General features: G+C 36.4%; 1 protein-coding gene across 1 annotated transcript in view; it reads left to right on the forward strand.

Annotated features, from left to right (window-relative positions):
• Positions 1 to 13,582, forward strand: part of LOC128857619 (uncharacterized) — a 40,204-nt gene extending 26,622 nt beyond the window's left edge. The window contains exons 6-11 of the mRNA XM_054093368.1: positions 1,662 to 1,783; positions 3,124 to 3,195; positions 3,359 to 3,537; positions 7,562 to 7,653; positions 10,293 to 10,485; positions 12,278 to 13,582. Of these exons, the coding sequence (XP_053949343.1) occupies positions 1,662 to 1,783; positions 3,124 to 3,195; positions 3,359 to 3,537; positions 7,562 to 7,653; positions 10,293 to 10,485; positions 12,278 to 13,170 (1,551 nt within the window). The 3' untranslated portion in view covers positions 13,171 to 13,582. The remainder of the gene's footprint in view (positions 1 to 1,661; positions 1,784 to 3,123; positions 3,196 to 3,358; positions 3,538 to 7,561; positions 7,654 to 10,292; positions 10,486 to 12,277) is intronic.
• Positions 13,583 to 16,771: the final 3,189 nt, after the last annotated feature.

Raw genomic sequence — 16,771 nt, forward strand, 5'->3', positions numbered from 1 at the left:
TAATAAGTTGGCGATGAAAAAATTGTCGACCCGATGGTTGCAGCGATTACTCAAAGGAATTTTTACGTCGATTTGTCACCGTTGATGAAACCTGGTTCATTGTTACACACTAGAAACTAAGTAACAATCAAAACCACCGATTTCTGCTGGTGAATCTGCTCCAAAGAATGCAAAGAACGCCCCATCGGCCAGAAAGGTCATGGCGATGATTTTTTTGGATATGCGATCGGCGTCATCGTCATGGATTTTTTAGAAAACGATCACTGGACAATTATTATTATTAGAAGGCCATTACGCACTGCGACCAGAGCTGATCTATTGTGAAAGGCCTATTTTGTAACCCTAGAGTTTTAGGCTTTTTAGAAATTTTAGCACAGTTTTAGGTTTGTTGTTCCAAAGATTGCATGGAGATACTACGATACCTCCAAGGTGGTGAAGTCTTTGTCTGCCCAACGCAGGACATTCACAAAGCATATGTTCTGAGCTTTCTATGTCCATTTCGCAAAAGCGGCAGACATTGGTCTCGGATAGACCAATATTGTTTAGATGGTACCTCAGGCTGCAGTGACCTGTAAGGTATCCGGTTAAAAGACGCAGATCTACTCTGTTTAGTGAGAGAAGTTTGTCAGATATTCCTTTGTTGGGACTTAGGAATAGTTTGGCTTGACGCTGACCGGCACAGTTTAGCCAGTGTGCGGCAAGTTTTCTTTCCTCCCATTTCCTAAGGAATTCATTAATGTGGCCTTTTGTCAATCCACAGAAAGGCTCAGGACCAGTAAGTTGCATATTTGCTCCTTGTTTTGCAAGGTCGTCAGCCATTTCATTTCATTTCAATTCATTAATGTGGCCTTTTGTCAATCCACAGAAAGGCTCAGGACCAGTAAGTTGCATATTTGCTCCTTGTTTTGCAAGGTCGTCAGCCATTTCATTTCCCTCATGTCCTTCACGTCCCGGAATCCAACATAGTGTTACTGTGTTGAGGTTTCCTAACGTGTTTAGGAGGTTTATTCAATCTGGACAATGTTACAGTAAGTTATTGGACCGCTTTCACAAAAAAATTAGAAGACACAGCCGCATTTGGCGAAAAAGAAGGCTCTGTTTCACCACGATAACGCGCCAGCACATTCATCCAGAGTTGTCGTCGCCTAACTGCATGAATTGCGTTTTAAATTGCTGCCTTATCCCCGTATTCACCCGATCTGACTCCCTGCGACTTTTTCTTGTTCCCTAACATGAAGAAATGGCTCGCGGGACAAAACGTAGTTCAAACGGAGAAGTTATCGCCGAGACAGAGGCTTATTTTGGAGAGTTCGATAAATCCTATTTTTTGGAGGTGTTAAAAAATGGCCGGAGCGTTGGGAGAAGTAAATAAATACCAAATTGCAAATAAATAAATACCAAAATACCGGTAATGGTGTTCGTTTAACATATTTTAATACTAAATACGATTGTTTAACATACTTTAATGCTAATATAAAAATAATAATAATTACCTTGCCTAATAAATTGAATTCAATTTTGATCGAAAACAGTTAATGTTTTAAACACGCATTTTCCCTACTCAATTTTTGTTCGTCCAAACTAAATATGCAACATAACTTATTGTGATATTACTATCAATTGTGTGCGCTTATTTTCCCTGTATGTTTATTTATTTGTAGCCACGTCTCGCCGACACGCGACGTGCAGCAATACACTGTGCCGACCTCGATTTGGAATATTATCGCCTGCGGAGTTTTAGCATCACGTCGCATGGTGTGTGCAATTTAGGTGATTCCCTGCGGTAAGTAAACAATCAGCTACATCAATAGATACGTTAGAAGTAGAAAATGATGAGGACAGTGAAGAGACTGAGGAAGAAGAATATAAGGCAGACGAGACTTGCAACTTAACAACACATCAATTCACAAAAACTCATACATACAGCAAAAATATGGTACGAGTGCTTTTGAAGTAGACGCGACCAGACTAAACTACATGCAGTTGGCACTTAGGCTACAAGTGCCATTTAAAATTAAATATATGTATATAATTTGAACAATAAATGCTTAATATATATCTTAAATTAAATTGAATTTCATAATTATCGGATTAGTTGTCCGGTAATTTAATTAAAAAATATTCGTTTAATAAAACATTTTGTGTTGAATTAGACAGTATACCTAATTATACATGTCTGTATTTAATTATTTATTTATTTAATTATTATGATTAGGTACAGTAATACAATTATTATACCATACTTAATAACTAACAGGAGTGCTAGCAGCCAAGGCCTTCGACTCTCTTTTAAAATTGCGTTTTTTTTAATCCTGTAAAATATACATATACATATATTGTGTTTAATATCTAAGTACAAAGTTTAAAATTATTTAGATTTTATGTAGTATATTACAAGCTTTAAGATAGTTTATGAATTTAGACATGTTTTCAAGGTTTATGGTAGTTAGAAGTGTGCTGGCTGAAATAGTTCCGAAAAATTTTAGTCGAAAGACATTTAGTTGACTGCAGTCGTTTAAAATATGCTCTGTGGACAGTGTGCTGTTGCAAAAGGGGCACGCTGTACGTTGTGAATTTTGTAATAAGTATTCATGTGTGAGGTGAGTATGGCCAATACGAAGGTGAATGAATGTTTGTGTTTGCTGTCGAGTAGATGTGCTTGGGAAAATAGCTTTTTCTCCATGTTTATTAATCAATGTGTACTTATTATTATAATTAAGCCATTTAATTTAATTATATATTACAATCTATATTAACGTAATATATTTTACGTTCCCATTATCCAGTGATGCAATACCATACTCCTAACTCACAGAAAATCTTCTGAAATTTTGAGCTCAATCGTAGTGTGATTCGCTAATTTTAGATATACTGCATCTCTATATATACATACATATGTGTATATTTTAGACATATAATACAATCACATGTGTACATATATGTAAAAAACCTTGAACACAGGTGTAGGTATACAAGTATATGTCAAAATTATGTTCACTTTTTCATCCAATCTTGTTAAAAGTTGACTTGCTTTTCATTTATCTTTTTATTTTCCCCGTCCATCCATCACCGTCACTTGCTGCTGTCATCCTCATCTGCTTACACCTGCTATTCGCTCAAAAGCCGGCGATCACGTTCAATAAACTCGGTCACATCGACGGGCACTTCAAATAGCGGCAAGGACCGAAACAACAGGTGCGTTTACCGCTGTAATATTGCTGTTAACTCAATAAGGTTTTATACTAAAGCGTGTAGTACAAAATATTATATATCCTCCAATGTATTTATTTGTTTAATGGTGAAGTGTGCAAATTTAATTTTATCTAAATATTTTACCACACTCGTTTCTTTTGCATAGCAATGCATCGCATACATCCGGTGACAACATTTTAGAGTCAACAGAGAAACAGGATGCGAATAAAGTACCGATACCCGCCTATAAAATTGCTATGCTCGGAACTTCTGGTGTTGGTAAAACAACATTAACCTATCAATTCACAACATCCGATTATATTTGCGCCTACGACTTGAGTCTGGGTAAGTGAAGCGTTTGAGACAGCGAATTACACCCATTACTATAAACATCACGTTTTAACTGAGCTGCCCTTATATTTTTTTTCACCTGTAAGTATGCTCGAAGTTTTTCTTTTTGTTTATGACTTCAATCGGCTAGCAAATCTTTGCTTCGGTAAAATGGTATGCGAAATGATAAATTCACTGTGTGCACACTAAATAAAATAAGGTTAAAAAAATTACTAAAATTATTTAACTGCACCACAAGCGCATAATATAATTTGCCGTAAAAATGGTTTGTAAAGAAAATATCAAACTACTCGTAGTTGATTTGGAACACATGTAAAATGGTTGGGTTAAGATATTAAGTCTAGATGAGTGTGCACATATGCGTGAGTGTGAATTCAGAAAATTTATTGATAATGGATTTATAAGAAAGTGTATAGATATGCATACGCATATAATGGTGCGGTTTCGACTTTAAAATGTTAGGTTCGAAGAAAAATTTTTCCGAGTTCACATTGTCACTTCTACCGCTCATTACGAGCGACCGTGCGTTAGAGAGAAAAAACAATGTGCATACGCAAGTACGTATGTATAACTAAAAATGTATGAGTTAAAAATAGTAAATAACAAAAAAAAACAAATAATAATTCATAAATAAAATAATGAAATCTTAGAAACGCAACTAAAAGCAAATGTGACAAGAAAAAACTGTGCTTGTGTAGAAATTTCTACAGTGCTAAATCTTGCTGGACAAAGCATGCGTAACAGAGTTTATCCCAAGATGACGCCAAATGGGAAGCAATTAATGGGAGCAGGCGGCTGCCGTAGCCGAATGGGTTTTTGCGTGACTACTATTCGGAATTCGAAGTACGTTGGTTCGAATCTCCGTGAAACACCAAAATGAAGAAAAAGTTGTTTCCAATAGCACGCCACAAATAGGAGGAGGAGCACGGCCAAACACCCAAAAAGGGTGTAAGCGCCAATTATAGAGAACAAGCGATCAATGACAGGAATGATAAAATACTCTTACGAATACGAATATGTATTCTCTATATCGTGATAGCAGTCTTGATGCAGGCACCTCTTGCTTCAATGCACCAGTATATGAAAACATAATACGCCCTGCGAAAAGACTGCATATTTCATGTGAGAAAAGAACAACAACATGAATTCAATAAAAAATATACCTATTTATTGTATAACACATACATTTATAAATATATGTAATTATATATTGAACTTAATAAAATTTAAGGTTTAGCTTAGCTTGTTTTGACGAACTTGTGTACATAGCTAAATTAAAAATTAAAATGCCACTCATTTTGAGAACAGACCAGGTGATCCTTTGAATATTCTGAGAAAAAAAACACGAAAATTTTGCAGCCCTCTCACAGAGCAGAATATATACAACTTTATTACGAAGAAAGAAAAAACGAAGATGAAGCGAATTTTCGTTCTCAGCTCAATTTTTGTATTCTTATTTATTGAGCTCAAGGTCGGATTAAAAATAAAGCAGTAAATTGAATTATTGCTTTTATTTATTTGCTTAACTTCAGTTCAACTACACCAAACGCGCTTGGGGAAAAGTAAATTGAAAGTGAACCTACATACACTTATATATTATAACATAAATTAAAAATAAATAGCTAGTAAATTAAAGTTAAACTTTTGGATTTTAAAAACTGTCATCAAAATTTTAATCATCAACCTCAAAAACTCTCGTGTTCTAATTTATAGAACGTATCGAAATGTAATTAAAAACAATTTTTTTTTTCAAATATTAAACGATTTCTTTACTGAAGAACAACTCCTTCTAATTCCTATATAAAAACGATCGCTTAGGATTAAAGAAAAAAGGAGGTCATAAAAAATTCTAGTATCCCGTGACCGATGAAAATAAGTGGTATTTTAAGATAATTTAAGATAACTAAATTTGCTATTTTTCGTTCCGGCCTAATATTTCATTAAAATTTAAAGTTTTCAATATATTTTCAATATTATTAGAAATAATTTTTTGGGTGGGGATATAGGCCGTCCAGTAACTTGCCTGGGTTGGGCTGGTCCAGTAACTTGCCTGTACTGTGTCTGCCCAGTTACTTGCCTGGGTTTCCCATCAGGAGGAACTTCTATCATAACTGGTATGATAGATGCAGGAACCGTTTTGGCTGACGGATCGCTACCCTCTTCTGTAACCATTTGTTCCGGCTGGGCTTCCTTATTTCCGGCAGCCTTCTGCCTCCATGGTCTCATGATAACTGAGCTGAACCGGTAATTCAGTCGGTAGCCCATTCTTTTTACGGTTACGTACGAGTCCTCCTCAATGCTCAAAATGCGCTGCTCAAAATGCGCCACGCTTCGGTTTTCAAGCCGCCGTTCTGAGATTTCAGAAGCCTTACTGCAAATTCCGCAGACTTGTAATATTGTGCATAGGGGGTATATCGTCCTCCCTTTTCTTGTCAAGCTACGGACCTTTCCATGCCGCGAGCAAACCACTCCGTGGACTTCTCCTCCTAGCAGTCCACAAGTAGTAAACCCGCCCTGAAGTAAACCCCATAAAAGGGTCAGCGGGTGAGTCCATCATTTAAAGGCCTCATCCATTATAGCCTCCTGAAGCACAATTAATTATTCCTGCCCTGCCAAGCGAATGCATTTGAGAGCAGCCCAATAGCTAGTCCGCTGTCCATATCATCCAGCGGTGCTGCCGGGGGAGGAATACCCTGCCGCTCCCTGGGCCGAACTGAAGGAGGCAGTGCATGTGCTCGCTGCCTCTTAGTCTCTTTGGGGTCATCCAACGCGCCGGGTTGTCCAGATGGTGAAGAGTCGGGCATATGCCCTTTCCCTTTCCCCTACTTGAGTCAGACGACTACCCGGGCTCTGAGTGCCAAAGAGGTTTGTGGATCCTGCTTGCTGGAGATGTCTGCCGATCTCGCTGCTGGGACAACTCCGGTTGATTACTATCCCGACCGGTATCCAGCCTTGTGCTAGGTGGCAACGACAACGGTGTTGGTTAGCCAAAACCAACAGTTGCTTCTCTTCGAGAGTCTCCTAGCTTTACTGTTTCAGATGCTAAGTCTGTGGTGACTGGCCCACTCGCTATCTCAGCATCTAGGGCTGGCTCGTGGTATAACCCACGGCCGCCTCTGAAAGCCCCGCGAGAGTCTGTTTGCCCAGCTTCTTCCTGCCCTTTTTGTTATAGTTGTTCGTATTGTTTTTGTCTGTTTTTTATATTTGGTTTTTCAGTTTTGTAAATTTTGTTCGTACAATTGCCTGTTTGACAAGGCAAGCTCGGCAGTATTCAAATTTTTTGGGGACCTCAAAGGTCCGCCGCGCCAGCGCCACTTACCGCGGTAAGGCCACAATTACTCCTCAATTCGGCCCGGTGTTGAGGAAACGCGGTTAAAATACAGCCGAATTTACCTCCTAGCTGCCCAACAACTCATCCAATGGGCAAGGTGACACATATCACCCTGGATTAGGAGATGGCAGCTCTTGGTCATCGTTTTCAAGCGGTACCAGACATCAGGGTGAGTTACCGTTTGCACGACAATTCCTCCTGATGTTTGGATCCGTCTTGAGATCCGAGTAAATTCCTGCACCGAGTCAATGTGCCTGCCGTAGCAGGTACCAAAGCAGGAGTGGGCCAATTAAGGTAATCGATAATTTAACGACAAATGTTAGTAATTGTTAAAAACAAATTTATAAAAAACGGTATTAAGGTCATTGCAGAAACATTCATATGATTACAGTAATTAAATTGTGAATGTATGTTTTTAAAATGAAACCATTGCAAACAAAGACTCCAAACACGCAAACTCTCTCCGATGATGCCTGTTTGTTTATATGTATGGATATAATGTAATGTTTTAGGAATACCTAAAAACGAAATGATGTATGTATTTTTATCTAAAAACATTGCGACTAGGCCTTGTGGATCACCTTTCAATTTATACCATTTTTGAACTTCCAAACTTTAGACATCTAAGATTATTCACTTTGTAACTCACTTTTACTTATTTGTTTATATCGGTCTCCCTCCTTACAGACGACGATTACGGCCAAAAAACGGTATCAGTACTTGTTGACGGAATCGAGACGGACTTGGAAATCATCGATCATCCTGCATGTGAAATGTCGGTAAGTAACTCAACAAACAAACCGTTTGCCGTCTACTGTTCTTTAAGGTAGTAGTCTGGTCAAATTCTCATTTTTTATATGTAGATATTTTTTAGGAATTTTTGAAGTGAAAACTTCTTTAGAATCGTTGGGAGTGATTTGAGAATGCTTGTGTGTATGTTAGTACATCTGTGTAATATACGCGTTACGACGCTCATAATAGTAACCGCGTGTGCTGTATTGCGTCCGTATTTTTATATTCGTAAATATTTTCATTTTTAAATATTTACCGCAATTATGCCGAAAAATAATGCAGAAAAGTGTCGTGAATATCGACAGAAAAAAAAACAAAAAGAAAATAAGACTAAAAAAACCGCAAAGACTTCAACAGAACGTGTACGTGAATTTCATGCACGCCGAAAAACATTACGAAATGCTTTTGTATCATATTTTAGCTATCATAAGCCACTCGTATCATTTGTGGAAATTGAAAACATTGAGGATGAATAATAATAAAATGAAGAAAATAAAATATGAACTTTATAGCAATATTATAATGAACCTATAATTATCCCGCTCCTAATGCTGCTTTCGTCTCATTCTCTCGCAGTTTGTTTTACGGAAGGTTTCACTTCTATCGCGTCTAACCGTTAGACTGGTATTTTTTTTTATAGTATGTTATTATTGACATCAAATAGTATACAAAAACATTTTTTTTTTTTTACATATTTTTTTGTAGTAGTGTGGCACCAAAGTAAGCGTCTTAAAAAAAATAGGTTGCTTGTCAACAGGATTTTGGCTCTTCAGGATATCTGAAACGAAAAAGTTAAGCTGATTATTATTCTGTAGGCTTGTCACTCTGGCAAGTGCTACAATGGGAAAATATTTTTGAAAAATAATAAAATGGCAGAGTTTTTGGAAAAAAAGGTATGTTTATTCGGGTGGAAATCAAACTGTAGTATGGAAATTTCGGGCTGAAAAAAACGAAGGTAGCACCTGCCAGAATGACAAGCCTACAGAATAATAATCAGTTTAACTTTTTTGTTTCAGATGGGCTGAAGAGCCGAAATCCTGTAGGCAAGCCACCTATCTTTTGACGTGATAACGTCTTATAATTCGATTTAGCCGGCTGCACGCACGAAAAAATGTGTCGTTATCTTGCTCATTCGTCGTTATCTTGCCCAATCGTCGATATCTTGCTCATGCGTCGTTACCTTGCTTGAACTGCAAGCGAGAGCTCGGAACGAACGACAAAGAGCACAATCGGCCCCCGCATTCGGCAACGTTCGACATCTGGCTCTCTCCTACTTGAGTGAGCATATATATATTGTATGTATGTATAAGCGCATATGTATATAAATTCAGATATTTGTATTTGCATATGCCTTCTTCCTGTGTGCATGGTAATGAACCATTTCTCTGTTGAGAATAGGACGATGACAGGAAAAGTAGGAAATGAAAGGGAGTGTTTCGAGTGTAATGAGTCTTGAAAAAGTCGAATCGATGATGGTGCCTCTTAGTGTTGTTGACTTATTAACGTCTGATGCACAATCGAAATTCAACATATCTTTCATGAATTTTATAAATGTTTCGTCATTTTTCACGTTTGTGTAAATGTATCTTGATCAATTCAATTGCGATTCCATTTACCTCCTTCTCTATATCCATACAAAATATCTATCAAACAAATAAAATTAAAATTTTGTTTTGAAAATTGCATCCATTACATCAGTATTTTCTTATGACGTTGTCACGTTAAACTATCGTCAGTAAACCGACTTCACAGACAACCTCTTTTTTTTTAAGACGCTTACTTTGGTGCCACACTACTACAGAAAAATATTGTATGTAAAAAACAAAAATTGTTTTGTATACTATTTGATATCAATAAAAACATACTATAAAATTAAAACGATCGCCTTTTATTTTCTTAAAAAAAAAATTCCTACAAAATATCTATAAAAAAGGAGTATTTGACCAGACTATTACCTCAATGTCAGCATCGCATTATCGAGTTACAGCTCTGTGCCATACAGGCATATGCAGAGATCTTTTACTATACAATACGAGGTGTGTTAAAAAAATAAGGTGAATTTAAAAATTTCGCGAGCTACGTAAATGCGACTTTCGATTATTATTCGATTATTATTATTTTTTATGTTGGTACACTCGTCTCGAAGATATGTTGACGGTTTTAGCAATATAGCATATTTAGTTTGTTTGTGAGAGCCATAAATAAGAAAAGTGTTAAGGGAGTTCGGCGATTTTCTGCTATCGATTGTTGGCTCTCCTGGACTCTTCGTCATAACCATATACTCATGATTCGTCACCAGATATGGCCCTTTTAAGCAACCTTATTTTTTGAACACACCTCGTATACTTATACATATGTACGTTCTCTGCACATTACATTCATATACTGAAAGCACTAGTACCTTCTCATAGAGCGCATGCATGAGCATGTGCTACTGCTCTCAGCTAATTAAAATAAACTGCCATTAGCACATTGAGGCATTTTGTGGTTGTTGCTGAAGGTGTACAATTTTTCTGGCATTACTTAATAACAATACGATTTTTCAATTAACCATTGCCTTTCCCGTTGGAACATTCTTGTTATCAAATTCGATTTTCTCTTTCGACTTGATTTTTATATTGTGCAGACGGAAGCCTTTTGTTCGACTTACAACATTGACTTATTTGTCGTTGTATATTCAGTGGTGGATCGAAATTCCTTCAAGGCGGCAGAGAAGGTTTTACAGTATTTGAAGGAACATGAAATGTTGCTGACACGTGGCGCTATTTTGGTGGGAAACAAAACAGATCTGGAGCGACATCGGGAAGTGAATCGGCAAAGTAAGTACTGAGTAAAAGGAGCTAATTTTATAATATGGGAGAATAATTTAATGATTTTGTAATCGGTGTAGACTTGGAAAAGGGTATTCGAAATCAACAGCTAAAACAGTTTGATAGTGAAGGGTTCTTACCTAAAGCTAAAGCGTTGCTAAATGTGCGATTTATCATTCTAACTAAATGTAACAAATACATATATAAAAAGTGGCAACACGCTCAGCTTTGCCACATATCAGCAGTACAGTCAATGCTAGTTAGGGGATTCGCAAGGTTGCGTATAACCATCGAAAATTTTACTACATACAATGACAATAGGACAGTTACAACACCTTGTAAACCACCTAACTGTCTTTCGCTAAACTTCGGAGCGGAGAACACATACAGCGATAAACAAAAGTCTGCATACACCCTCTATTACAATTTATTTGAAAGTTCAAAAAGTTTATTTATAAATTTGTTTTATTTTAAACCTTTTTCTAATTACAGTCCATTATTAACAAACCCATTACTTTGCACAAAATAACAAAGTTATGGGAGGAAGACGCAAAAATTACGTTGACAATAGTCTACATAGAGTACAATTATAACTTACTTTATTGTGAAAACTTTAATTAATCCCCGATATTGTTGCTTTTGCATGTTTAGTTGGTCCACTTTTAGCCTGCAACTAATTAATATAATAATAATAACTGTGTTTTCGAATGTTATCTTGCTGAAAGATCCGCCCTACATCAAACTCCAAACTATGCACCGACGGTTTCAAATTATTGTATGTTGCAGTAAAGATTTGTATACGATTCATGCTACCTTCAATAAATGCTATTCTTCCAACGCCAGTTGCCGAAACCATGCTTGACAGTTGATACTAAATTCTTCAGATTTAGTGTAGTCTTTTTTCAAGACTAGTTATCCCCTTCCCTAGTTGACTTTGACTCATATGCTTCTTACGACTTATGTTACAAGAAAACCTCAGCAATATTAGTTCCTGGTTGTAAACCTAGCGTATAAAAGCTAGCGAAACCAAATCTCATGCCCTGCCGAATCTCTAAAGAATACCAAATATTTAGGTATTCTGCTATACAGGCATCTCACGTGGCGGTCGCATATATTTTTAAAGCGAAAAATACTTGGGATGAGACTCCGTTCACTTAACTGATATATATATATACAATTGACACGTATACCCTTTTTGGGTGTTTGGCCGAGCTCCTTCTCCTATTTGTGGTGTGCGTCTTGACATTATTCCACAAAATGGAGGGACCTACAGTTTCAAGCCGACTCCGAACGGCAGATATTTTTTATGAGGAGCTTTTTCATGGCAGAAATACACTCGGAGGTTTGCCATTGCCTGCCGAGGGGCGACCGCTATTAGAAAAAACTTTTTTCTAAATTTTTTGATCTTTCACCGAGATTCGAACCGACGTTCTCTCTCTAAATTCCGAATGGTAGTCACGCACCAACCTATTCGGCCACGGACGATTATTCGGCACAAAATCAGACATTTTTACAAAACCAAAAGTATATGATACAAAAAAAAAAAACAAAATGTGTCGAAGCAGTTTGTTTACCATATGTCTAAGCTTCGTTTATGTCGTTTAGGTTATGTTAGTAATCGACTAGTACACACTGCTGGTGGCATCTATTAACAAACAGCGGAAACTTAGTTGCGCACCTAATATATATGCCGAGAATTTCATGAGAATCGGTCTATCCGTTTGTCCTGTAACCTGTCCTTAGATGGATATAAAAATGTAACTATTTGAATATTACTTCTTCATATTTCTCTTATTTCTAGTTGGTCGGAAACTGGCCAAAGAAATATGCTGCAAGTTCATTGAAACCTCTTCCGGCCTAGATCACAACGTCAACGAATTACTTGTCGGAATTGTTGCACAGGCGAAACTAAATCCACAGCGCATACGCAACCTCAGCGAACGTGATCGTCAACGTCTCAGTCTACAAAGCGCAATACAGAAACATCGTCAAATGCATATTGCACCACGTCGCATGGTGCGTCAAGTGTCTATGTATCACCCTGACGATGATGCAACAGAGAATGTAAACAAAGGCTTCAGTGAAATTAAGGCGGGGAATAATTGCAAAAGCGGCGACATCATCAATGAAAATCATCAACCAACTACCAATGAGAGTACCGGCCCAAGTAGTGAGCATACCGTCAGCAAAAGTGTCTGTTCAATAGGGATAGGAACAAAGCCAACTTCCACGACAAATTATATACATCAACGCTCCAATAAACGTGCTCTCAATCTGGAAAGTATTCTCAAGATGGGTGAGAGTGAGTTAGAAGATGAAGAAGAGTCACAGCGGCATCCAACATTATTCAAGCAACAGCAGCAAGCACACCCTTTAAGTAAATTTGATTTACTTATATCGGGCGGCAAAAATAGTTTAAATTCATCGCCGAAGAGTCGCCGCTTTTATGGTGGTGGCGCTGTAAGTGGTGCTATCAGTGCTTTAACGAGGGGAAGGCGTTATGTTAGCGATGATGCAAGCCATGCAAATTATGCGGAAAGTAATGATCACTTGCTAGATGAAGGAAATCGCAAAACTGTATCCAAATTAACGAATCGAACAAAAGTTTTCCTCTCATCGGTGTTGAAGTTCAAAAAGGCGGTAAATATGCGACGTCGGAACTCCTCAAGTTGTAGTGACCTTTTCGTTATATAAAAGTAAAGGAAAGAAGCAATCAATGAAAATATAGCAGAGAAATTAATTTGAATTGAATTGTAATATAAGTCAGAACAGTGACATGTAGAATCTCTAAGCTAAAAACCAACTCCGGAGTTTGGTCCTTGAGTGATAGAACTCTCACTGGAGTTCTGAAATCTTTACTACACCTAGATTTTCCACCACATTTTTACACCTAAAACTGTACTAGACGAATGTAAGCTGTTTCCGATTCGCTGATGAGAAAGCAATAACAAATTCAACTACTTCTTAAGCGTTGGTTCATAGCTAGTTAGCTCGTAAGTAACTTTCTTAGATCAGTTCTCTCAAGGAGGGAAATAAGCCAATTATTTCCGAAGATTTCTTTTTATTTTTTGTATTCTCTTTTACATTTAAAACTTTAAATCACTTTTTTTTCATAAAAGCGAAATTGCTATCCGAAGCTAATATAATATATTAGATGGACTAAAGTTGAGAAACAGAAGTTTCTATGTACAACGTTCACATAACCATTAGTTTGTCTGCCGTCTTAAGAGGCACTCATGCATAATATAATTTAATATAAAGAGTTTTTTAAAAGACGCAAGTAGGTTTTATTTTAAAATAAAACATGTAAAAATTCGAATTCTTTCAGATTTCACTATTTCTATTCAAAATACGGTTTTTACCAACTATATGTGAAAAATAACATCGTTTAAATGTCCACCATGGGGACGTCTACAAGCTGTCACACGATAATTAGAATTTTCAAGGACTCGCTCACACATTATCGCTTTGAGCTCAGCAATCTGAATCCGAAAGGTGTGTTCAAGCTCTGTTCACGACTTTAGTTTTCAAAAAACCCCACAAAACATGTTAATTGAACTTTGGCAGGATGTATATTAAAAAAGAATCCTAATTGTTGAGAACGTCGAGGTATCGATGTTGGAGGTTGTTCAGCAACATTTTGCGCAATATTCTCAACAGAACGTCCAGTGTAAGTATTAAAACTGGCATAAATAAAGCTACCGTCTAGGAATTATTCACTGCTAACATCTACGCGTTACTTTTGAGAGACCATTTTTTAATTGCACCGGTTAAAGCCAAACCCACCACAGTATGCCCATCTAAGTCATTGAAGTTTTCTCTTTGCTCAATTTAAAAGAGTCCCAAAGATTTTGTTACTTAATAATTCTGTGCTACTATCTACTTAACTCGCTTATATCATTAGAACTCGTCATATAAAATTTGATTCCAGATTGATTAAAGCATAATCAGATAATTCCTTGGCTTTCGTATAGGTATGTATGTTGAAATGTAAACTTCAAAACTATGGAATCAACGGAGTACTCGTACATTAAAGGCAGGAGATTTAAAACTACTTATTTGAAATCGTCGTGAAAAGGAGAGACCCCATTTGTGAAGTATTACTTTCCTTTTCAACGACAGCAAATTGAAGTTCGAAACATGCAATATGAAATGACACTGAGCTTATGTCATAACACATACAGACTTTTACTCACGTTATCATTTTTGAAAATTTTTCCTTCAGAATACTTTGCATCTGAGAATAATTAGAAAAATTTTGTAATATTTTGATAGTTTCTAACGAGTTCTGGGCGAGGTGGCTTGAAGGCCAAACTAAAACTATGTGATCCATAAAACTCGATGTATACGTTTTACTTTGCTTGCAAGAATCAATTATGGTTGAGAGAAAAATGCTATATTTACGTATAAATGAAAATTCTCAAATTACTGTATCCGCTCCTGCCGCAGAATAAACAGAGAGTTACAGACGTTATTGTTCTCCAAAATTTATTGTTGGATCATCTTAGTTAATATCAATACCAGTAATAATCAAAACGTAACTAATATATTTTATCTGTTTTGGTAATATTACGCCGACTTAAGGAAATTTTACTGTAATGACACGAATTTAAATCATCTAGTAATACTAACAAAAAAATTGATTAATAGAAACTCCAAAACTGCAAACGAATATTAATAAAACTACTGTATACAGTAAAACCTATAAAGTTGGATACCATTATAATGTACCTCACTTAATTTGTACACTATCTATTTACCACGAGATTCTTCTTAATTTGTATCATACAACACTAGATTTAAAATCCCTTTTTGTGTTGGACAATACTATACATGAATTTTAAAATAATTGCGGCCGCCGTAAACGAATGGTTTGATGCATGAAGGTTACAATATCCGTGCACGAAGCATCAAATGATAGAAAAAAAATGTTTTCTAATAGCGCAGTAGATCCCTCCATTTGTGGAAAAACATCAAGACGCACACCACAAATATATCACACACATAGTACATACATATGCATGCGTTGAATTTCATGGATTTGCAAGCCATCTAATAAAAGCCTGTCTATAACAAAATTGTCAGAAAAACGATGAAGTTTCCAAATCAACAATCGCAAATATTAAAAATAAAAAGGAACATGTTTGTAAAGCATTGGAAAACAATCCCGATGTGGAACTCAAAATAATAAACTTATTTTGAATAAATGATGGCGTGAAAATATTTTTTTTTTTTTCGGAAAAATGCAGGTCTAAGAATACTCCTGCCACTGGCCCAATAAAGCAAACAATTGGTGGTTAGAGGCCTTGAGTAGTGAAGGAGCTAATGTAGATCTGGAACTGTTTCATGTTATAAAGAAATCATGCAAACATTTTCAAAATATTATTTACTGGAGGATCAGTGGAATATTTATTTTCAATTGCCAAATCGAAGTGTCGTTACGAAACTGGCAGCTTCTAACGGAGGCAAACTGACAAAAGAAAGACTGAGAAAAGTTAATGCTAAAATCATAGGTGAAGCAGCAAAGCCACGGGGATTTCGCGAAAATAAAATCGTAAACCCGACACGAGTATTATTTTTCGTAATTGGCTCAGCTCCATTTAATTAATGAATATTCAAACGTGTTTGTAAAATTCCTGCCGCCGAACCTTACTACAGAAATGTAACTGCTCGACCATGGAGTTATTCAGAATGTAGAACAAAATGTAGATAAAAAATCTCTGATAGCACATCTCGATGAATGCTATACAGCGAGTGAATTATCGAAAAAAAATGGTATTCTGGACGCTTTTCGATGGGTGGTGTCCCTCTGAACTAGACCCAATTGTGTTAAGAATTTGCTTTCGGCATGCTGATTATAGTTTACCGGAAGTTCAATCGCAAGAAGATTTGAATTATGAAAGTTTGGTAAATCGCAACTATCTGAAGAAATTCGAAATAAATTAACATATGTAGTTGTGGAAAATATGGAAAAGTCGATAGATATGCGTGAGAGTAATTACCCACTACCAAGAAACTTTATTTAAAAACGTGGTAGAGGAATCAAAACACATATTATACTGCAACTATAATCTTCCTAATGCAAGAGAAGCATTGTAAAACTTCAATGAAGTCATTTTTTATATATCAGCACATCAATCAACTTTATTTTTGGAAACTTTAAGGCTAAAACAAAATTATAGCAAAAAATAACCATATTCAAATTAAAACAAAGTGAACTAGACACTACTTTAATAGAACATAAGTACAGATGTTAATTTTTATGTTTTTTTTTAACTATGAAATTCAGTATACA

This window comes from Anastrepha ludens, chromosome 3, assembly GCF_028408465.1.
Source record: "Anastrepha ludens isolate Willacy chromosome 3, idAnaLude1.1, whole genome shotgun sequence".
NCBI classification, from domain to species: domain Eukaryota; kingdom Metazoa; phylum Arthropoda; class Insecta; order Diptera; family Tephritidae; genus Anastrepha; species Anastrepha ludens.